General features: G+C 38.6%; 1 protein-coding gene across 1 annotated transcript; it reads left to right on the forward strand.

Annotated features, from left to right (window-relative positions):
* Positions 1 to 4,669: 4,669 nt before the first annotated feature.
* On the forward strand, positions 4,670 to 22,379 carry LOC116741799 (lipase member N-like). Its single transcript, XM_032608877.1, has 9 exons — positions 4,670 to 4,792; positions 6,088 to 6,205; positions 8,510 to 8,708; positions 10,348 to 10,457; positions 13,102 to 13,238; positions 15,017 to 15,163; positions 16,601 to 16,672; positions 17,206 to 17,277; positions 20,239 to 22,379. The coding sequence occupies exons 1-9, from the start codon at positions 4,685 to 4,687 to the stop codon at positions 20,470 to 20,472; spliced, it is 1,197 nt and encodes a 398-aa protein (XP_032464768.1). The 5' UTR covers positions 4,670 to 4,684; the 3' UTR covers positions 20,473 to 22,379.
* Positions 22,380 to 24,419: the final 2,040 nt, after the last annotated feature.

Genomic DNA, 24,419 nt, shown 5'->3' on the forward strand with positions numbered 1-24,419 from the left:
TTGTATTACCCTTCCTCTCCATTCTCACAAGCTTTGACCTTGGCCACCAATTAAGTTCTGATCCTGCCACTCCAGGACCTGGATGTCCTTAAAGACAACCTCTTGAACTTTTGGTTTTTGGTATTAACTTCTCTTTAAATGTAAGTGATCTTTCCTTTGAGCATTTTGGATTGTGACGGGTGTACACTGGATTAGCTTATTACGGCCTCTTTTCAAAAACCTTAATATTTCAGTCATTTATGGCAGACAGAACTTTGTCATTTCTCTCTGTGCCTCTTTGTCATAGCCATACTGTGTTTGAAGGCGGGTGTAATAAAGTGGAGCTGAAACGGGGATTCATTGACACCAACCCTGAAGAGAACATGTTCTACTCTAGTAGGTAATCTGAAAAACAAACATCATTTCTTATAGATATCATAAACACTGCCAACCTTGCTTTATGAGTAAACAAAAATTTTAAATGTAATTTAAAGTGCCTTTTCTAAAGCCAAAGTGTGCTAATCTATCATTTTACACACACATACACACACACACACTCTCACACACACACACCACTTATGGCTTTCTTGAGCCCTGTCTGAATTTTACGATGCATAGTGGATTAGATAAATTATCTAGTGGGCAAGTGACAAGTTCCATGTTCCTGTTCATGCAAGGTATTTTACTCAGGGCAAAATCTGTCTCAAAGGTGTAAGATTTTAAATTATTTCTTTTCCAAAATTCTCCTTAGTTTCTATTTTGTTGGTTATAGCCTAATCTTTTTAACTTTACATTGTTTTCAAGGGGAAATTATGCCCCTTTTGATACAAAGTCATGTGTTAAGGAAAAGCAGTCTTTGGGGAGAAAGAAGCAAACTAGTAAACAAAAAAATGAGACATTATAATAGCAAATGTATTTTGAATTAGAGCATTGGAAAGAAAATAACAATCATGTTCATAAATAAGACACCAAGTTCAAAGATCTATGTTCAACAGTCTATTTTCAGCCATCTTGATAATGAACTGGGCAGCCACCATTAACAATTTGTGATATGATCCTTGGGTCAAGATATCAGAAATACCACAGGCCTTCTGAAAGGTTGTCCGTTAATCTACATTTTGCTCAAGATCCCTTTCCAGTTCTAATATCATCTAGTTTTATGAAAAAGAAAAAAAAGCAGGGAAAATTTGACCCTCTAGAGAATAGGAGTTATCATTTTACATTTCGCAGCACGAAGGAAGAAGTTTCAATGTCTTTTGTTTTAATTCATTTCAACATATTGAATACTTATTCAAATAGCAAGGTTACATAAGAAGAATGACGAACGCATTTGGAAAAGACTAGTTTCATTTATTTGAGACAACTTTGTGTCTGTACAAGAAAACAGATTGAAAGAATTCTCCAGATCATTTAGATAAACCTCAAAGTTGAGTAAGAATACGAGAAGGCAATGGTGTAGAAATTCTTCTGGGTTTTAAGCTAGTCTACAATCCATAAAGCCCTGAGAAGTTTAACTATAGTCATTCTATTTCCACATAAAGTCATGACAACAAAGCAACATTAATAATCTTAACATTGTGCTTCCTAGAACTCTCCAAAGAGTCCACTGAAATTTTCTTAGAAGGGATTGTTTTTAACGTCCTCACCCATGAGAGGATCCAGGCAAGTCCACACCTCTCTGCCATTGACACATACCGTTGCGCAGTGTCATTCAGGGCAAAGCGTGGTTCGTCTTTCATCAAAAAGACTGAATGAGTTTGGACTGGTACATAAGCTTTCCACCTATCCCAGCAAGCTGAGTGCTTCCTTTCACTCCATATTTGTTTAATTGGCTCAAGTGGAACCGATCTTAGGATTTGGACATACATGAATGTTTGTTTTTGAAAGGGGTTGAGTCCAAACTAATAGAACTGAAACTTCTTCATGCTGGGTAGCAACTGACCCTTCTTCCCACTGGGAGATGAAAGAGATTCAGTTACTCCTTGGGCTTTACCGGCATAAAAAGTGAAGTAGAGGGCTTTCCCTGGTGGCGCAGTGGTTGAGAGTCCGCTTGCCGATGAAGGGGACGCGGGTTCGTACCCCGGTCCAGGAGGATCCCACATGCCGCAGAGCGGCTGGGCCCGTGGGCCATGGCCGCTGAGCCTGCGCGTCTGGAGCCTGTGCTCTGCAATGGGAGAGGCCACAACAGTGAGAAGCCCGTGTACCGCAAAAAAATTGTGAAGTAGAAAATGGTGGCATTTCTGCCTCCATTATCCAGTATTTCTGGTGGAGCTTATGTTGCAGCAAAAAATAGAAATGAAGTTTTCCCTCTCCTGAGAACAAGGAAAATAAAGGGACCAGTGAACAGGCTAGAGAAGAAACATAAACTGGCCTGAGGTAATCAATCCTAGTTTTAACTGTTACTAATCTGTAGCGTCTGTAGTTAGATTTGTCATTCACGAAACTAACCTGTCACCTCTAATCCTGTGTAATTTAGGCAGTTTACATTCTGCCCCTGGTGTTTGCTCCTCCTGTAATCTCTTGTAGCAAATCACCCCTAGTAGCTGTTTGCATTTCAGAAAGGAGGTCGCAGACTGTTAACCCAGAGACTACGGACCCAATTACTGGGTTGCCCGACTCCAGCAGTGACTCTTTCGAAATAATGCAAGAAAACAAGACTGCTAGACGTTCACCATTTTGATCCTTATCACTCACTTCGGACTGAGAACTTCCCTATAAGAATCCCTGTAATTCCTCAGGAAAGGGGGGCACAGTTCTTGAGGTGCTAGCCTACTGTGTCTTCCCTTTGCCTGGCAAGGAAAATAAAAAGCCTCTCTATTTCTTATCCTCCAAATCTCTGTCTCCATATTTCTATTCGGCATCAGTGCACAGGGAGCCAGAATTTGTTGGCAACATTTAGAGCTAAAATGTCTTCATTCTCCTCAGGTCCCTTTGGCCTAAGGATATTGTTTCCTCTGCTAGTTCCAAACCCTTTTTGGCCTCAAAAGTGAGTCAGGCTGGCCTCAACTTCTCAACGGAGTTATAATCAATCACTTTCCTGCACATTACATGGTTGACATCAGTAGTTTCACAAACATTGCTTCAGTTGACTCTCATAATGAACTCTGGTGTTGAGAAGATAGATATTGTTAACTCTGATTTTGTCTTAGGACACTGAGTACATACTTCCACTTTTGACACCTTGTTTTGAAAATGTGGCTGAACCCTCCCAACGGTGACAGATGCTCAGTGGAAACGTGGAGGATTTAGTCAAACTTGTTATTTGTCCCTGGGCGTGTGTCACTGACCAGGGTTTCTTCACTTCCATGGGCTTCCTGTCTCTCATGTCTCTGGTTTCTAACTGCAATCGTATCTCATTCTTCATTTTGTCACATGCAAAAGTTCAGAAGTTCTTCATCGCTAAGAGTCCTCAGGAACAAGGGGAGCTTACATAACTAGGTAAGACCAAAATTTATCACAATCGGGAGACGGGTTGGGAGTGGTAGCCAGGTGTAAGGGCTCTGTGCTGAGGCTGCCTTTGTTCCTGTCCTAGTTCTATCACCTCTCTGTTCTGTAACCTTGGGCAGATCTTTCATCTCTCTAAGCCTTTGTTAATTTCATTGACAAAAACGAGAATGATAACAGTAGCTGCTTTATGGCGTTTCTCTGAGGTTTAAATAACACAATGTGAAGCATTTAGAACAGTGTCTGACACAAGCTAAGCCCTCAATAGTTATTAGTTTCTAAATGTTTTTAATTATATAACATTTACAAAAGTAAAATCGTCTTCATCCAGATTTCAAATTTATGGAAAGCTATTTAACTTCAAAAGTAAATTCTGAATTTCTAGAAGTCTGTCATTAATTGGTTACAATAAAGCCTCTCTGATGTTATTCTCTTGTTCGTTTTTAGATTTTAAAAATATAGTGAAAGCTCACACTGGGCTTAGTGCTTTGTGTGTCACTTAATCCTCCCTACAGCCCTATAAGGTAAGTTACATTATTATCCTAATGCTACCAGCGAGAAAACCAGGAGACAAAGCTACTGAATAACTTACCCAAAGTCAGAAATCTTGTTCATGGTGAGGCTGGACTTCAAACTCAGGCCATTGGACTGCAACTCCCCTATGATGAGTAATCTGCCTTGCGATTATGGTCAGGCTGGTTTGAGGAGACGTGCTTTTAAGCCGTGCCAAGGAAGAGACAATGGACATTTAAATGTGCCAAATTTGCCTTTGGGTGTCCACAAGAAAAATAATCACATCACTTAAAACTGATCATAAGCCTGTCTGTTTGAAGCTTCCTTGTTCGTTGCTCTTGTTTTTTTGTTGGGTTGCTGGATGAGACTAGAGGATAACTCCACTTTTAGCTTTGCCATGGTATGGAAACTTGTCCTCTGAATCTTTATGTGTTCTGGCAACTCACAGGTGAGCAAAGATTTAAATTAATTGAAAAGCTTGGATTAAAATAAAACAAAAAATAAGCCTTCATACTAGATTGAATTCATTTCATTTCTGGAAGTGGACTATGTCAGGGCAATTTCTACGTGAAAAAAATAGATGAATAGTGCTCGGAGTTAGCTCACTGTATTTACTCCCTTCCACACTGTCTCAGCTTTCTCAGGATGTTAGTCAAGTTTTCATTAGGGGACTATTTTAATTTCGTGAATCAACTTTGACATATGACATTAGTCTGTGGTTATTAAATGTTTTACGCCAGGCATTCGCATGATGTGGCTGTTTTTAACAACAACCTATTTGATTTGTGGAACTTTAAATGCCGGTGGATTCTTTAATTTGGAGAAAGAAGCAAATCCTGAAGTGTGGATGAATATTGTAAGTGATGGAAAATTCTAAAGACCATCAAATAAAGCAGATTAATTGATTGTGAGATATTAAAGTTCCTGTATGGCAGAAAAATCTCTGATAAGAAAACATAAAACATGGGTGATTTTTAACAGTTCTCCAAGAGTTAAGCTAGGTAGATCTTCTTTTTTGGCTGAATAAGTAATACTTTCTAGGAATATAAAGCAGAATTATATTTTTTATAGATAACTTCCTCTTTTGAATTTACATTTTTAAGAATATTAAGAATTTCTATTTTAAGCCCTCTGGATCATATATATGACTGCCCTCTACTGGACTATGGTTTTATTATCTTTAAACCAAGAGGGGTCTCAAAAGACAATTGACACATATTTATGTATAACTTAATCACTTTGTCCTATACCTGAAACGAACACAACATTGTTAATCAACTATACTCCAATATAAAACAAAAAGTTAAAAAAAAGTGGTATATATATATATACATACACACACACATACATACACACACACACACACACACACACACACACAATGGAATTTTACTCAGCCATAAAAAAGAATAAAATAATGCCATTTGCAGCTACATTGATGGACATAGAGATTATCATACTAAGTGAAGTAAGTCAGAAAGAGAAAGACAAACACCATATGATGTCACTTATATGTGGAATCTAAAATATGACACAAATGAACTTATCTACAAAACAGAAACAAACTCACAGACGTAGAGAACAGACTTGTGGTTGCTGGGGGGTGGGGCAGGGGAGGGTTTGGGACTAGCAGATGCAAACTATTACACATAGAATGGATAAACAACAAGGTTCTATTGTCTAGCACAGGGAACTATATTCAATATCCTGTAATAAACCATAATGGAAAAGAATATGAAAAAGAATATATATAATACATATATGTGTGTATATATATATATAAAACTGAATTACTTTGCTATACACCAGAAGCTAACACAACTTTGTAAATCAACTATACTTCATTCAAATATATATATGTATACTTTAAAAAAAAAAGACAAATGCCTTGAGAATATAGTTTTGTCAGAAGAGTGGGTCAATGCTAGATATTATCTCCAACCCCCCAAAAATTTACACTAGCAGACATTTTCTAATAGTCTACTTATTTTTCTATCAAGACTTTATGCAGTAAATTAATTTTACAGTTACCTGGGGCTACAGATTTCAGATAATTTACCCCAAAAAGCACACACTAGTTGCTTTTTTCTAGTTCCTTTCGACAACCTTTAGAGAAGATGTTTAGCTAACGCTCATATTTTTACTGGGCAGAGTGAAATCATCACCTACAATGGCTACCCCAGTGAGGAGTACGAAGTCACCACTCAAGATGGGTACATACTCAGTGTCAACAGAATTCCCCATGGACGAAGAGACAATAGGAGCACAGGTAGAAGATGTGTCTCTCCTGAGAAGGAGAATTGCATATGACTAAAGTTTATTGCTGGCTGTTCATTAAGACAATGACTGATTTATCAAAATTGGTTTGAATTTTGGATTAGTCTTTACATTGTGAACAGGGAGTCTCATTCTTTTCCAATTCTCTGAAGACAGGCAAGAACCTACAATTACAAAGAGCAAGACTGATCTTCTTGACTGCCGCCAGGCTTTCTTCTTAGGGAGTAAATGCAGAGGTGGAGCCTACATTTTGTTAGCTCATTACTGATTTCTCATGTGGAAAATTGCTGTATTCCGAATAGTGGATTTCCTCACTGTTGGAAAGAGATTGGCTGGGTTGTATGAAGCTGGCTGCAGGGTATCCCAAAAGAGTCTCTCCTGCCCCCTCTAGAATCAACAGGCCTCCCTCTGCAGGATAAAAAAAACCCAATTAAATGACAGTGGCATTTCTGAAACTTTTTCCAGGAAGGAAAACTTTAACATTCATGTATGCTTTGACTTGACGAACAGACAGTTTATGCAATGAAAGAGCATGGGGTCACTAAGGCTCCATTCTAGAATGAGGAACGAGCCATGCAAAAGCAGATGAATTACACTCTTTAAAAGGGGAAATATAGGGCTTCCCTGGTGGTGCAGTGGTTGAGAGTCCGCCTGCTGATGCAGGGGACGCGGGTTCGTGCCCCAGTCCGGGAAGATCCCACATGCTGCGGAGCGGCTGGGCCCGTGAGCCATGGCTGCTGAGCCTGTGCGTCCGGAGCCTGTGCTCCGCGGTGAGAGAGGCCACAGCAGTGAGAGGTCCGTGTACCGCAAAAAAAAAAAAAAAAAAAAAGGGAGGGGGAAATATAACTGCCAAGTCCCTGAGGAGGGAGAGAGAAGAGCAAGCAAAATATCTGCAAAGCCCCAACGGCCTTTACCTACCAAATCATTTACCATGAGATGATTCATGGTAAATGAAACCATTTACCATGAATCATCTCATCTCCCCCCATGAATCATCTCATCTCCCATCCACATTCAGAGGCAGCTAAAGTCATGTAGTTCAAGAATTCAAGAGTTTCACAATAAAAACTGTGAGTGGGACATGGGTAGGATTACTATCTAAAATATGAGATGCCCAGTTAAAGTTGAATTTCTGATAAACAGCAGATGAGTTTTTCGTGTAAATCTCACTTTATGATGTACTTATATGACAAAGTTATTCATTGTTAATCTGAAATTCAAATTTAACAGGGCATCCTGGGTTGTTTTGTTTATCTTTGTTTTGGTTTTTGCTAAATCTTGCAATATTAGGCACGGCGAGGGGTGGGGTAGGGAGGTGCTGTGAAACATAAAAGGAGAAAACTTACAAGAAAGGCTTTACTTAAGGAGGGAGAATTTGGGGAAGATTTGGAGTTAAAAGACATTTATTAGGTGTATCTTTCTAAATGCTTTAAATGAATTAAATGAATTAAACCTCCCAGAAACCCTATGAAGTTGGCACTATTAAGAGTTACCATTTTACAGATCATGAAACTGAGGTAAAACAGGTTATGTAATAGGCTCCAAGTCACACAAGGGCAAATGACAGAACCAGAATTCAAACCCAGAAAGCCGGACTCCAGAGCCTGTGCTCTTAACTACTAAGTTATAGAATCTTCCATCCTGGTTCTTTTCCTCAGAAACTTGAGAGTTCACAAGAGGGCATTGAGCTGATTTTACTGCTATAGTTTTCAAATATTCTTGAGGGGGCAGAGGCTGGGGGTTTGACTGGAAGTTTGGTGAGGAAATAGTCATTGTGCATTTATGCTCACCTGCCCCTCCTTCTGGAGGAGGCATAAGACTCCATCAAACATGAGCATCTTCATGTCTCTGTAAGTCAAACCCAGGAGATATGCAAAAGTGAATACATAGTGCAGAGCAGTTACAAGCACACGCTTTGGCACGAAACAGAACCAGGCTTGAGTCCTACCCATGTACCTTATTAGCTGAATGACCCCTTAGGAAAGTTACTTAACTACCTTAAGTCTCCACATGTATAAAATGAGGATCCTCAAAGTAGGACCTACTTTATAGAGTTATTCTAAGAATTTAATAAGCTCATGCATGTCAACCAATCAGCTTAACACCAGGTACAAAGTATGTGCTCAAAAAACTTGTTATGTGATTACAACACTCTACACTAATGACAAGAGGAAAAGTGAATGCTGTTTTTGGTTTTTGCTTTTCCCAGTGTGTGCGTGTGTGTGTGTTTCTATCATGTTCCCGAGATGCTCTATTTATTATAAATTTCTCTCTCTTCCTTCCTCCCTCCTTCCAGGTGCCCAGCCAGTTGTATACTTGCAGCATGCTCTGTTTGCAGACAGTGCCTCCTGGCTTGAGAATTACTCCAATGGCAGCCTTGGATTCCTTCTAGCAGATGCAGGTTACGATGTATGGATGGGAAACAGTCGGGGCAACACTTGGTCAAGGAGACACAAAACACTCTCAGTGAATGAAGAGGAATTCTGGGCCTTTAGGTAAACTATATCTATGAAAGTTCATGAAGGCAATTTGAGACAAGTCCTTTAAATATAATAGTGTGGGTGGTATTAACAATAATGTATGATACTTGGAGTCACACAGCTCCTTGTAATTTCTATTAACATCTCGAAGGAAATAAATAGCAAGAAGCTCTGATTTCCATTGATTCTCCCACAAGCGAATTATATCATTTCAACAGGGTCATTTTAACATACAATTCTATCCAATACTATACATTATAAGTATGTCCCAAGGGACAGCTTAGGAAATTCCTGTGACCAAAGTATGCACTCATTCAACCAATGTTTATTGAGTGCCTACTCTATGCACTGTTCTAGGCCCTGAGCTTTCAAGAGTGAACAAAGTCTCTGCCCTCATGAAGCTTATGTTTATCCTAGTGATGCTATTACAAGTTTTTTCTCTTGGACAGCCAATCAGTTTTGCAAAGATGTGTATCAGTGCCATATTTTATCTACAGAAACTGTGGTTGAGAATGTATAGAATACCATTTTCAGGAAAACAAAACCTTGTTAACCTTGTTAATAGGCAATAGAAAAGAATCTTTTGATATGCTGACTGCTTCTCTTAATGGAAGTGTTTTCTGCTGTCACCAAAGGACAGGCTGATGCCAACAGTGGACATCCTTTCTCATTCTTAAACTCCCTGTTGGTTTAAAGCCTGCTGCTAGAGCAAAACCACATTAATGAAATATTCAGTACCCACTGACAAGTTGGAAGGAAAGAAAGAATAGATGAAATTGTTAGGGTCAGACCTTTTGCCCCAGGGCAAGCATTGGGAAATATTTTGTGTGGTTGGTCCTTGGCTGGGAGCTTGGAGCTTATTTACTATAAAGCATCACAACTATTCTCTTATACTGGTGAGTACCGATCTATATTTCCTCTCATGTTCTTCTAATAAGCAGGCCCTTAGTTGCTGAGGTACCTAATTCTACTATATGTTATTTAGGCCTTTTTTGTTCTCTTGCATTAATGTTGGTCGAACTGGTACTATAGGATTTTGGTATATATTGAATCTATCTCTATATGGACAGAAATATTAATAATAGTAACATCTGACTGAGTGTCTAATAGCAGCCAGAGTCATTCCTTTAATACTATCCAACCCCTATAGCAGCCCTGCCGTATAGTATTATCATGTTCATTTCACAGATAAGGAAACTTAAGCTCAGAGCATTTAAGTAACTTATGAAAAGTTACTCAGCTAGTACATGGTAGAATCATGATTTACAACCAGTTCTGTTTCCAAAGCCGGGTATTAAGTGGCCCTAAGAGTCTTGAAGTTCCCTGGCGGAGACTGAAGTAGAGGCATGCAAACCAGGCAGGGAAAGGACAGCAAAAGAAATGCAAGAGAAGGGAACGAAAAGGAAGAATGACAAGATTAAACTTCGGATAATGTAGTTTACACAAGTCTCAAAATCATTCCTGTTATTAGAAAGTAACACATATAAGTGCAGCAAAGAAAAGCTACAATAGCCTATATGTAACTGAATAAATAATGAAATACAAACCATGTAAGTGGACAGCACAGAATTCTGTGTGTAAAAAATAAACAAGCAAGTGCTCTGAGTTTTGAACTTAGTTGGGAATATTTATAAGTCCCTGTTTTATTTTTCAGCTTTGATGAAATGGCCAAATATGATCTCCCAGGAATAATAGACTTCATTGTAAACAAAACTGGTCAAGAGAAGTTGTATTTCATTGGACATTCACTTGGTACTACCATAGGTACGTTTACAAGGGTCAACACTTTACAAGGGTCAGAGCCATGCAAAAGTTCACCTTTGAATTGGAACAGAGTAACTGTTTTACATTTACAGTGTCCTTAATTCTCTGTCCTGTGTTGGGCACATAACCCTAGTTCCCTAAGTGGCTGTGAACCTGAACTCCAGAGACTGTGAGTATGTAGGATGAGCCTTTCATCTATTTCCGGTCACCGCAACACATTTGTAATGGTGACGTAATTTCCCAGGAATAATGTATGCTCAAAATCCAAACAGGTATTTCCAAAGGGTAAGTCTCTAGATCACCTCCAAGCTGAAAAAGTAAAGCCAAATGCCGTGAAATATCCTTGAAGAACGTTAACTATGCATCAATCATACCTTCCTCACAACCCACATGCAATTTTAAAAAATAAAAAAGAGAGGCTTATACTCATATTTGAACAAATTGAAAAGATATGGTAACATTTTGCTTGTGAATCAGACCACATAAGCTTACTACAGGAAATCAACTGGGCTTATCCATTTAGTGTATGATTTAATATTTATGGAGTAGCAATTAATTGCAAGCACTATATAGATTTTTTTTAAAGTCCAGGAAATGTACTTTGAATGTGTGGTTCCTAGATTTTTTTCTAAGAAATCAATAGTCTAGCTCCACATAAAAATTTAAAGGAACCCATACTACTAAAAATATAAATTTGCTAGTAATCTTCCACTAAAGTTTCCAGTTTTAAGAGACTGGGTTATATGAAAATGCAGTATTTTAGTTTGGGTGAAACTGTGCAAGAGACAATAAATATTCCTACAGTAGTCTCATTATCACCATTATCATCAAGAGCAAATCGGTGTTTACCAGTGCTTTGTACTGATAGGCAGCTTACAAATTTAGACTAGGCAGTGAACATGAGAGCGAATACTCTAAAAGAGGATCAAAGAACTAATAAGGGGACCCAACCCCACCCCCCAAAAAACTGTCACTAACAGGAAAATAATTACACCATAATAGCTAACACTTAGGAGGCTTTACTATGTTTAGGGTCCTCTGTTCAGGACCTTTCCTACAATCTCTCTGTCTAAGCTTCAGAACAATCCTACCATTATTATTTCCATCTCATAGAAAAGGAAGCAGAAGTTCAAAGAAATTAAGTGGCTCTTTCAAGGTCTCTTAATACATAAGAGGTGGCACATTAATTCAAATCAGGTCACTTTGCCTTCACCGACAGGGTGCTTGGGCGCTGTGGAGAAACTGCAGGGAGAAGGACGACTTGAGTGGCGTCTAGAAAAGTGGAGAGGACTTAGATATGCTCTCATATCTGATTAGCAGAGAAAACAGTAAATTTCATCATTAGGGCCCTGCGTTGCATTTAGGGCATGACATTTTTCAGTGAGCACTGTTTGCCTTTTGAGCAGAGACATTTTTGTTATGTGGGAAGGACCCACTCTTCATAGGACATTTAACAAGCCAGGTCCTAGCCCCTTAAATAACAGTTGGGCTCCCCAGTCAGTATGACCATCAAAAACTCACCTCCAGGACTTCCCTGGTGGCGCAGTGGTTGAGAGTCCGCCTGCCGATGCAGGGAACACGGGTTCGTGCCCCGGTCTGGGAAGATCCCACATGCCGTGGAGTGGCTGGGCCCGTGAGCCATGACCACTGAGCCTGTGCTCCGCAACGGGAGAGGCCACAGCAGTGAGAGGCCCGCGTACTGCAAAAAACCAAAAAACTCACCTCCACACATTTCTAGACATCTTCTGGGGGAACAATTATGCCTTTTTCAGTCTTTGTATCAATTACTCAGCCAGTTCCTTTTCTGGCTAAGACAGTTTCAATATTTCAACAAGAAGTTCAGAAGAAAAAAACCCCTGCTATGGCTATGTACACACACACACACACACACACACACACACACACACACACACACACAGTGGAGGGGGGCCCAGGAAAGTATCTCGGGGATCCCAAACACGGAGATCCTCCACATAGCCTTTCCTGTGTGAGGCTGACCCCCACCCTCATCCTCGCAGTGCTAGATATGGATGCAATGCTATTCCTGAACAGTCAGAGCAAATGGAGACATATGGTCCTTACTGGGACCATGGTGGACTGAGGGAAATCCCGTCCCCTTTCGGATGCAGGGAAGATTCCAGAGGTTTTGGTAGGCATCCAGTGAAGCACTGAGAGCAATGAAATCTCATCAACTGTGAGAAAGAAAAACTGTGGAATAACTGGACGATAGTGCAGAGAGCTGATTGATTCACCTCCCACAAACTGATTACTTCTAGAGGCTCTGTGACTCACTCTGACATCTCAGAGTTGGTGGTAAAGTGACAATATTGCCAGCACTTACCCCATGCTTGGAGAGTGAAGGTGTCCCCAGTTTACTTGGCAGGAGTTGCTTCAGCAACTTATCCTTCACTTTCCCCAACCCAGTTAAATTGTCCAGAATAAGAGAAAAATGGAGACTTGAGAGCAGAGAGGGCTGAAGGCAGATTAACTCTGCAGGATAACTTAGAAGAGTTTCCCAATTCATCTCCAAGATGAGTGCAGTAAAAGGATAAAAATGACAAAGCAGAGTCCCACTTTTGTTAGTAGAAACATTGCCTAAATACTTCTAATTTTTACAAGATCGTCTTGTCTCCTGTTCTCTCAGGGTTTGCAGCCTTTGCCACCATGCCTGAACTGGCACAAAGAATCAAAATGAATTTTGCCTTGAGTCCTGTGATCTCATTCAAATACCCCACGAGCATTTTTACCAGTTTTTTCCTACTTCCAAGTTCCTCAGTCAAGGTAGGCTCTTCCTTGTGCCAAAAAGTATATGAGGATCTCCTTTTGGATGATAGATCCTTATTATTTTAAAATCTATTATGAAACAAAAGTAGCACATTTAGATGAAATCTGTAGAAACCAGACTCTGGGATCATGTGCTTGGAGTGCACGTGCCCTTGTGTGTGTTTGTCTATGCCACAATGTCTACAGCTCCCATATGCAATTCACTATACTCAGTTATTAACAGACCTGAGTATAAATCAGAATTTCTAACTGAGCTGACTGCCGTGTCAGTTTAAGATCTACTCACAAGTTTCCTTGTTCCACTCTTATTCCCCTGTGCATGTCAATGAATTCACAGTGCCCAAATGGAAGACATTTTCCAAGTCACATGGGATCACTGATATCCCTGACTTTGATGTTAGAAAAGCCTGACTAATATAACCCTTCCCATATGGGAGCTTGCTCTAATTTACTAAAGCTAAGACTCCGAAGAGTAAATGTCTTACAGCTGAATTATTAATTCAAGTATTTATTGGTTATTTTCCAATGGTTGGAAAAATAGTTTGATGGTCAGTTGTGAGTCTGGGATTTTATTCTTTGAGAGTTTTTTTCTGTTTGCTTTTTGTTTCTCTAAAAAGGTCATTGCCACAATGAACACAGTATTTTATCAAGATTGCCCCTCAAATTTGGAGAGAAGGATAGAATAAATTTTGACCAAAATGAAGTCAAGGAGACCAATTAGGGTATCACAATAATTCATATATATAGTGAGGTCCTGGTCTGAGGTGAAGAGGTAGAAATGGGAAAAAAAGTATTTGTGAGCTAACACAAGGAAGAATTCCATGAGGCCTAATGATTGGTTTGATAGTAGTTTTTTGGTATTGTTTAGTAAGCTCAAGTGATATAACTTCCCTTTTTTGTCGTTGATAGTTCTATTTTAAAGCGTGCTGACATCAGTTAGTTTTGGATGTTTACTACATTTGGGCAGAGCTGAGCAGACAAACTAGTTGAATTAAATTCAGAGATAGACACATCTATTTCTAAATACACCAGTTTTGCATGTGTGGCTTTGCCTACATAGGTCGGGTCTGAGGCACATATTGTCCCTGACTTATCTCAGTTTCTTATCCTCTACTGTCAAACTTCCCGCCACTTTAAGCCCCATTCTCTGGCCCACCCACCATTTCATAATATCCATTGCCCCTAGAGGCTCCAGTCCTCCCATCAGAGATGCCCACCCAAGCTTGCTTTTCCAAAAGCCCTAGAAGTTTTAACTATGCTGCCTCCCAAGACATCATTTTTTTTTCTGTCCAGTGGCACCCTCCCTTCAGTACTCCATCCTCTACCTTTCAGCATAAAAGCTGGCTACTCTGGAACACTACCAGAAACGTGATGTGTACACGGGTAATAGGGAAAAACCCTTCTTTTCCTTCCTATTCAAGGCAATATTTGACCTTAAGGAGAAACTGCTTTACCTTTCTTGCCACTTAATGAGAAATATAGGCAATCGCTGATTGGACAGAATGTGGGAGAGCTTCACTGTGGAGAAATTAGCTAATTTGAGGTTGAGGGTCCTTACTGCAGTCTCCTTGTAAATTATGTTTGATGATACTAGCTGGGTGGAGACCGATTCATAAATAGTAACTTTTCCTGAATGACTTGGTCTCCTTGACCAAAACAGCAAATAAATATAAAAATATAAGTAGAGCCCCGATAATTCTCATTCCTGGGATGAAGGGAATGTCGAGAAGTCTGAAAATGGTCCTCGAAAGAATAATTATTTTTTATTTTTACAGAAGATTTTTGGTACCAAAGGTTTCTTTTTAGAAGATAAAACAGGGAAGTCACCTTCTACCAAAATCTGCAACAATAAAATATTATGGGTGATATGTATTGAATTTATGTCTTTATGGGCTGGATTCAACATGAAAAATGTGAACATGGTATGTATAATGATTCTGGGGCCATTCGATGCTTTTAGAAATTCCAGGTTTTCTTTGATTGATTTTGATGTATCTATTATACTACATAAATTAATGTGGTATTCTAAACTTAAGGGCAGAGATTATGCATAGAAGATTAGATATTCAATGGACCACGAATGTGAAGACTGAGGAATAGGCAGCTTCATCTTTTCATACCTGGTCAAATTTAAGAAAATAGTTGTTCCACACTAGGTAGTGGTTTCACATGTTCACAATCAGCTACCACTTACTACAGTCAACTTGATTTTATTTCAGTACAACACAGTGCATTAAAAAATAAAATAAAATCCTAGAAAAGAAGTACATACAAGCATTAAATTTATTCCATGTATGCCTTCACTTGTTGGGTGAATTTAACCTCAAATAAAATTCGTCATTTAACTTGGAACATAAAGACAGAATGGAATGGAGTGTAATTCCTTTCCTATGAAAGAGCAGAAGTCCTGTTTCATCAACTCCTTGATTCCTGTTGCTGAGAATTCAAGGAGGACGAGGAGTTCAGACTACAGACCAGTGTGGTTGAGTAGTTATCTCTGTCATATTCCAAATGGCAGCCAGTGAGACTGTTATAGTGAAGCTAGTTCCAAAATAGCTTTTCTTGGCCAGCCACCCTACCCCCATTCGTTAAGAGGATAAGTTGTGTTAGACCAAAAACCTTGAGGGACAATTGTTCAAAGCCTGCTTCTTCAAAAGTAAAGATTTTTAATAGTTTCCTTAATTTGTTCCATTATATTCTAAGACGTACAATTATCAGTACTAATTTATGTCTACAATTTTCATCTCTATTATATTTATGAAGACTAAAGTACAGTACACATGGAAGTGATTGATTTTTAGCTTTTTTTTGTAGTATTTTATTTTATCCTTACAAGAGCACAACAAACTGTAGTATGATTTTTAGCATGTCCATTTAATAGATGAAAATACAGAAACTCAGAGATGATAAATAACTTGCCCAAAGTCACAAAGCTTATCATTAACAAAGTTAGGTCTTGAACTCCAGGATTTTTGATCTATTGATCTGTGATCATCACATCTGTACACACACACACCCCCCCAGCCCCCCCCCCCCAAACACTTGCACAGAGTACCTTTCTTGGTTGCTTTGCTCCGTGATGTCCATTGTTGCTTCTGCCTCAAAATAAGCAAATTATCCTACAGCTTCAGAGCTGATGCAAGTTTGCTCTCAAGCAGCCCATGCCACCAGTCAGCCCATGGTTCACCCACATTCAAGTGCCTGACATGAATTTGTAATTATCTAGATGATTCTTCCTTGCCACTTTCAAAACCGCAATATTTGTTTATTAGTTTTTAGTGTAATTAGGATCTGCTTCTGAAAGGCATAGTTTTTTCATTGGGTGGTTAATGCTGTAATAAGTGTCCTTTTTCCTTCAGAGCCGAATGGATGTGTATATGTCCCATGCTCCCACTGGATCGTCAATACAGAACATCCTGCATATAAAACAGGTAGGGTCTTTGTCATGGAAAACTATTCCCTTAATTTTCTTTATATATGAAAGGACAGAGTTAGCATGTCTGTTCTAAGAAACTTAGCAGCTGTCTTCCTTTTTGCCCTTGTCACCCTCTTTATGGTTTGATTTCCCTGGATTTTAAGAGAAGGAACAAGGGATGGGGCAGACCAAGTAGGTGACATAAATGAACCCCATCTTAAATCAGAGCTTGTAAAATAGGCCCTGAGCTGAAACAAAAGGTAAACTGGGAGAGCCTCAGAACTGAGCCTTCCCCAGAGAGAGAAATACCTGAGATTTGATTTCCCTTTAATGAGGCTTGGTTTTCCACTAGCTTTTCCTTCAAACCAAGGAGATCATTGCATCACTTTCTGTCGACCTTGTTTTTCATACTGGTAAAATTTATTTATATCTTTCTGCTCATCCCGGAGCCTTATTTTCTTCCCAGCGTACGGTGCTTTTCTAAGATTTGCTGTTAAAAATCATGATTCTTACTGTGAATATTACTTTTCTATAAAACATTTAATTCAGCTTTACGGATCTGATGAATTCAGAGCTTATGACTGGGGAAGTGAAGCAGAGAACATGCATCATTACAATCAGGTGAGCTATTCAGAGTGACCCCAGGAGGGCGGCTTTGAAGACTTCCAATGATAAATTATTTGAGAGTGAAAAGAATCCTAGCTGACAATTGGCCTCATTCACATTGGTTGATAGAGACTTTTTTTTCAAGTCTAGTTTTAATATGCATTCATTTCAGAAAATCTAGAAATAAAAGAATTATATACTAAGGGAGTTAAGTCATTTATAATCCCTCCACCCAGAGATAATTATAGTAGATGTATCAATATTTTATTACATTTATTCCAATCTCGACATCACTGCTTTTCCACAACTTTCAATCTTGCTTTTCTATTTACAGTCATAGCAGAACATAACCAATGTTACTGAGGGGTTTTTTTAACATTATTTTTAACGGCTGCATAATAATGAACATTGCTTTATAAAAAAATCTATAAAAATTTACAGAGTAAATGAATACACGCTTCTTGATAGCAACAGAAGAAAATTAGGATTACACGTAAAAGTTAAGAGAATTTTCCACCCATGCAGTGTTGAATCTTAAGGCAACTTTTCCCCTCTAACTTGATACACCAAAATTTATAGACTCATTTAGCCTTCCTATACTTTTAATCAATCCTGTTGCCACCTTCCTTTCTCTAAGTCAGGGGCTGGGCTTCTCAGTATGAACTAAGCACATTTTTCTGATGTTTTCCCAGACTGACATATTTAAGGCTATTAGTGCAAACATAGATTGATGAAATTGTTTCTGAACATCAAATCAGTCAATCAGACCAGTCAATTTCTCAGTAATGGATTGAATTATTAGAGAAATGATTCTACTAGGCCTTAAGACAAAGAGAGCTATATATAATTTTATTATTATTTTTAATCAGCTTAAGGTGTGATTTACATACGGTAAACTTCGCTAATTTGATGTGTCTAAACTCAGTGAGTTTTGAAAAATAGATTCGTTCATGTAGCCACACCACAAGCAAGATATTGAATATTTTCATGACCCGCAAAGGGTTTTTCCTGCTCCTCAGACAATGTTTATTTACAAATGCATATATTTGCAAATGCTTAGAAAAAGGCCAGAAAATAAATAAACAGCAAATGTTAAAGTGATAACTTTCAAAAAGGGGAAGAAAGGAAGAGTGAAGTGGATGGACATGAAAGGGAAAAGGAGGCTCTCATTTTGGATTTTACATACATTTGTCTTTTTTCATTATTGTAATGAGCATGTTACATATTGGTTACATTTACAAGAAAATAAAACAAAACACACACACACCCGTAAGACCATTATTGTCAAGTTCAGCTTTATTGAGGTAAAACTGACCAAAAAATATTTAAGATTGAAGTGTACAACGTGATGACAAGTATTGAGAGTGTAAATGTCCTCAGAATTTACACACAGTTAGCTAGCTGGTCCTACCCTACTCCAGGCCAATCCTGTTTTATTTGTTTGTAATTTTAGATCATTGGAAGTCAATTTTCATTACATTCAGAAGTACACACAGTTTGTCTTCTCCTTAAGTTCCCAGCACAATCTCTGTGTCCACTGTATGTTTTTTTAAGAATAAGAGGATTAACCCATGTAAGCCTCATGAGAGTAGGAATTTCCTTCTCTTTTGTTCACCAGTATTGTCTCACCTGGCAGAGTATCTGGAACTTACTGGCCCCTTAATACTTATTTGTTGCACGAATGAAATTTGTTAACTTCCCTCTAATCCACCTTAAAATCTCTGTCTTCTTGATTCTCTCCTTCCTTTCACTCTCAGAAAATGAAGGTCCTCTTATTATGCAAGTTATCCTGATCTTGTGCCCTCGACCCCATCTCTTCTTATATCTTCTTACTGGCTTCTCTTATTATCTTAAATGAACCCCTATCCCTTATGAAAAACAAATAAAAAACCTTCCCTCAACCCATCAATCCTATCAAGTCATCCTACCATCACTCTGTTTTTATCAACATTTTTTAATATTTAAAAGGGAAGTGGAGAAGTATCTCCACTTCTCCACTCACGCCTGAACCCTGGAAAATGTAGTTTTGGTCTTCATCTTCTTATTACAGCTACTCTATTTAAAGTTGCTCGTGGCTTTTAATTGCCAAATATAATTGCTTATTCTAACCTATATCTTGTGTTAGTTACCACAGTCTCCTTGCAACTCACCCCCCTGATTTGGACTTCTGTAATATAACCATCTCTGATTTTTTTCCTTCCCCTTTTGATTGCTCCCTTTGTCCTCTGACTGGCTACTCTCTGTCCCCCACTGCTCTCAAATTGTCAGAATTCCTCCAAAATTCTTCAAATCTCTCTCCCCTTTGTCTTTGGAGAACTTAGCCATCCCTATGGCTTCAGTTACCCCCTTATGTGGGTCATCCAAACTGCTTGTCTAGATTTTGTTCAGGACCCATTTCCAACCTATTTCTTCTTCAAGTCATCCCACAAACTGATGCCTATGCAATCATGCTAAGACTGAGAAATGACCTTGCCTTGTCTTCAAAACTTCTGAAAGATGCCCAGCTGCTTCAGCCTTTCATTTAGACCTTGACTGTCTCCAATCGTATACCCTACAGTATTCCCTTACATATTTTCTTTTCTGAGTACACTGGACAGCTTGCCATTCCTGACCATGGCATACATGCTATTCCTGCCTGCTGGAAAGACCTGCCACCTACATCCTTGTCTGTAAAATCCAACCATTCCTCAAGAGTCATTTCAAATGACTGCTCTTTATATGAAGCCCCAGTTGGAAATAATTTCTTCTTTGTCTTCAAAGAAGACAAATGTTTTATAGCATTGAATATACCCTACTTTGTTTACAAAAGTTTAATTAGCCATCTTGCCTTGTTCCTTCACACTCCTTGAATATAGAGCCCATTGCATGCTTTCTTCCTGTGGTCATAGTAAATATTCAGTAGTCTCTATTTATTTGAAGTCAGTTGTTGCTCTGAGGAGCTTCCTCTCATGAATGTACTTTCTCTCTCTTCCATAGAGTCGTCCCCCACTATATGACCTGACTGCCATGAAAGTGCCTACTGCTATTTGGGTTGGTGGAAGTGATGTCCTTGTAACACCCCAGGATGTAACCAGGGTACTCCCCCAAATCAGGAATCTCCATTACTTCAACCTATTGCCAGATTGGAACCACTTTGATTTCATCTGGGGCCTCGATGCTGCTCAACGGGTGTACAGTAAAATCATAGATTTGATGAAGTCATTTCCCTGACTGCAGTACATCTACTCTTCAGTTAAAAGTTGCTTCCAAGCCCATAAGAGGCTTTGGGCAAAATACTAATCAGCAATGAGGTCTACTCCAGCATCCTTCACCTTGTTGCCGTCGCTGAGGCGTTCCCTTATCACGGCATCCCAGCTAGGAATTGTTTGTACTGTGCTGCTCTTTCGGAAATGTCCACATCTGAAATCTTAGAATCTTCCCCTCAGTCAGGGCTAGGTCTATTTTTAAATCTAAGTCCTAGTAAACTCTTCTCTGCTAACTGTACACTTCAGGGAGGAGTTAAAAGAGGCCTTTCTCTTTCTTATTTCAAATATATATAGTGGTTTCATGCAAATGATAAACACTCCCCATCCCCTTTTTCAAAGGATTGGATATAAGCATAGGAGTGCTGGCCTAGATAAACCTTGTCAAGAGAGTCATTTGGCAATATGTTTTGGGTGGCTGTGATCTTGTGGCTTTCTTGAAATCACAATTAGGGCAATAGTCATATAGTCATCTATAGACAAGCTATGAAACAAGCCTGACCCACATCAAGCATGAAAAAATTAGCAGAATGGAAAACTAACCAAATTAAAGTATTCCAGGAGTTTGTTTTACTGTTACAAGCTAGGGGGAAAACTAACTCTTAGTAAGCATATGACTCAACTGGAAGGAGTGGATGGATGTGGCTGTAATAGATTAGCCTACTAATTATGAACATTTAAGAGGCATTGGACAGCGGTTGATATGTTTACAGAGAGAAAAGAAGGCATTGGTTAATATAAGAATCGGGTTAAGTGGGGGTCAGTTAAGAGAGCTCCTATGGGATTTGTCTTATTCAGCTACTGCTACAACAATGCTTTGTAATAAACAACTCAGTGGCTTACAACAGCAAACGTTTATTTTTTTATGCTCACAAGTCCACAGTCTGGCTGGTGTGGCTCTATTTTACACTGAAATCACCTGGGCTTGGCTCAAAGCTGTGGGTTGGGTCCAGGTCTGCTCTACATCTTCTCTTCATTCTGGAACTAGCAGCTCTCGGGGTTATGTTCTTTGCATGACAGATGCCAAGAGCACAAAAGGGCTAGCTAGATCACGCTAGCATATTTGAACCTCTGCTTGTGCACATGCCTTTGGCTAATTCAGGTCGCATGACCAAGCCTTACCTCAGTGGGTAGAATAGTCTGCTTCACCTGCAGTGTGAAGCTGCAAACCACGTGGCAGAGGCTGTGGATGTACAATGCTATTATACAGGAGCGCAGAACTGGGGAAGATACTCCATTCTACCATATATAGGCATAAAATTCAAAAGACAAAAATAGGGAATACAATAAAAAGTAAGTCTTCCTCTTTCTCCCAACTCTTGTCATACACTCTCCACTTCAAAGACACATAACTCTTACCAATATTTTGTGTATCCTTCTACAGACTATGCCATGCATATTCTGATGGGTCCACAGATACCCATTTAGTTTTTTCTCCTATATGTACCGTACTATTCATACTTTTCCACGTCTTGCTTTGATCGCTTAGTATATCTTGGAGATCATTCCCCATCAGTTCATATGGAACACTATTAAAGGTTACATGGAAATTCATTATTAACAGAGATTAAGATGAATTAGGATTTTTTGTAATTACACACAGTGTTGTAGAAAATATTGTACAAACATCAGTTTATACTTTAAACAAATATCATTTATACCTAGAGGATAAATTATCTTTGAACCAGTAATTCTGGTTCAAAGAGCATGTAGAATTTTAATTTTGGATGAAAATATTTTTTAACTTCGTTGGTTGACATGAAATCGCAAATCATAGCTGTTAGGGTGGCTATTACCATTAAAACAAAAGGCAACCAGTGTTGACAAAGAAGTGGAGAAATTGGAACCCTTGTACATTGTTAGTGGGAATACAAAATGGTGCAGTCTCTATAGAAAGCAGTATGGAGGTTCCTCGGAAAGTTAAAAATAGAACTACTTTATAATCCAGCAATCCCACTTCTGGGCATTTATCCAGAAGAAATGAAATCAGGATATCAAAGAGGTATCAGTTCTCTCATGTTCAATGCAGCACTATTCACAATAGCCAATGTAGAGAAGCAAACTAAATGTCCATCGACAGATGAAAGGATTAAAAAATGTGATTGATAGATAGATATAAACATAGATCTAGACATAGATATAGACGTAGATATAGATATCTCACTATGGAATTTTATTCAGCTTTCAAAAAGAAGGAAATCCTGTCATATTCAATAACATCGATGAAACATGAGGGCTTTATGCTAAGTGAAATAAGGCAGTCACAGAAAGACAGCTACTGCATGATTCCACATACATGAGGTAGCTAAAATAGTTAAACTCATAGATGCTGAGACCAGAATGGTGATTGCCAGGAGCTGGGGGTAGGGGACAATGGGGAGTTATTAATCACAGGTATAAAGTTGCAGTTTGCCATATGAATAAGTGTAGAGAGCCGCTGTACATTGTGCCTATGGGTAAGAATACTGTATTGTATACTTAAAAAACATGTTAGGAGGGTAAATTTCATGTTAAATGTTCTCACCACAATAAAAAATTATTAAGCTTTATATTTATAATGTGTGCATTTTTCCTCTTATATATATTTCCATAAAAAATATTTTTTAATTTAAGCTTTTCTACTTTAAATCAATAAGCTGAGAACTATAGAAGAATGCCCCACTCTTACCAATACTACTGCTTTTTTACATATTTTATACTTTAGCTCTGCATATGATAGCAAGTATATTGACGATTATAGGTCAGAGTGAAAGTTTACTCTTGGTTAAGAGTTCTACCTAAAATATCTCTTTTAAAACTTATAACCCCATGAGACAGTACTATGGTATGGTCGTCTTTACAGATGAGAAAACTGAGACACAAAGAAAACTGAGGCATAAAAGTCAATTTGCCTAAGATTGTGTAAGTGAAGGAGTCATGGTTTTAACCCAGGAAGTCTGACATCCCCAAACCCACACTACAGCGTATACTTGTACAACTGGGCTCAAATGGTATATGGAACACCATAGAGGTCATACTTGCATTACTCTAGACTAAAATTACTTGGAAAATTAAGGCAGGAGATGGGAAAATGGTTTTTTCTTTTTAAATTTTTTGTTTTGCAAACTCTAACTTTCAAATTGAGATGAGTGGATAGAAGTACCATATGATCTAGCAATCCTACTTCTGGGTAAGTATGCAAAGAAAATGAAATCACTACCTTGAAGGTATATCTGTACACTCACGTTCATTGCAGCATTCTTTGCAATAGCCAAGACCTGAAACAACCTAAGTGTCTATTGACTATGACACTTAGGTAATGAGAACGTGATATATGTATGTATGCATATATACACACATACATACATATATGTGCATATATGTATATACAATGGAATAATATACAGCCTTTTTGGAAATCCTGCCATTTGTGACGACATGGATGGACCTTGAGGACGCTATACTAAGTGAAATAAGTCAGACTGAGAAAGACAAATACTGTATGACCTCACTTATGTGTGAAATCTAAAAACATCAAACCCGTAGAAACAGAGAGTAGAATGGTGGTTGCCAGGGGCTGAGGGGTGGCAGGAATGGGGAGATGTTGATCAAAGGGTACAAACTTTCAATTATAAGATGAACAAGTTCTGAGGATCTAATGTACAGCGTGGATGGTGACTATCGTTAACAACACTGTGTTGTGCACTTGAAAGTTGATATGAGAGCAGAGCTTTAATGTTCTCACTGTAGCAACAAAATGGTAATTATGTGAGGTGAAGGATGTGTTAGCTAACCTTATTTGTGGTAAATAAGGTTTCACAATATATAGGCATATCAAATCATCACAATGTATACCTTAAACTTACACAATGTTAAATGTCAACTGTATCTCAATAAAGCTGGTAAAAAATTGAGATGAGTGTAAGATTTCCAGGC

The sequence above is a fragment of the Phocoena sinus genome, chromosome 16, assembly GCF_008692025.1.
Source record: "Phocoena sinus isolate mPhoSin1 chromosome 16, mPhoSin1.pri, whole genome shotgun sequence".
Classification (NCBI taxonomy): domain Eukaryota; kingdom Metazoa; phylum Chordata; class Mammalia; order Artiodactyla; family Phocoenidae; genus Phocoena; species Phocoena sinus.

Excerpts from the sequence above, each read along its gene's own strand:
- LOC116741799 (XM_032608877.1), top strand. The coding sequence starts at position 4,685 with ATGATGTGGCTGTTTTTAACAACAACCTATTTGATTTGTGGAACTTTA. Across the intron at positions 6,206-8,509 it reads AAGAGACAATAGGAGCACAG|GTGCCCAGCCAGTTGTATAC; the intron begins GTAGAAGATGTG and ends CCCTCCTTCCAG. Across the intron at positions 15,164-16,600 it reads ACATGAAAAATGTGAACATG|AGCCGAATGGATGTGTATAT; the intron begins GTATGTATAATG and ends TTTTTCCTTCAG.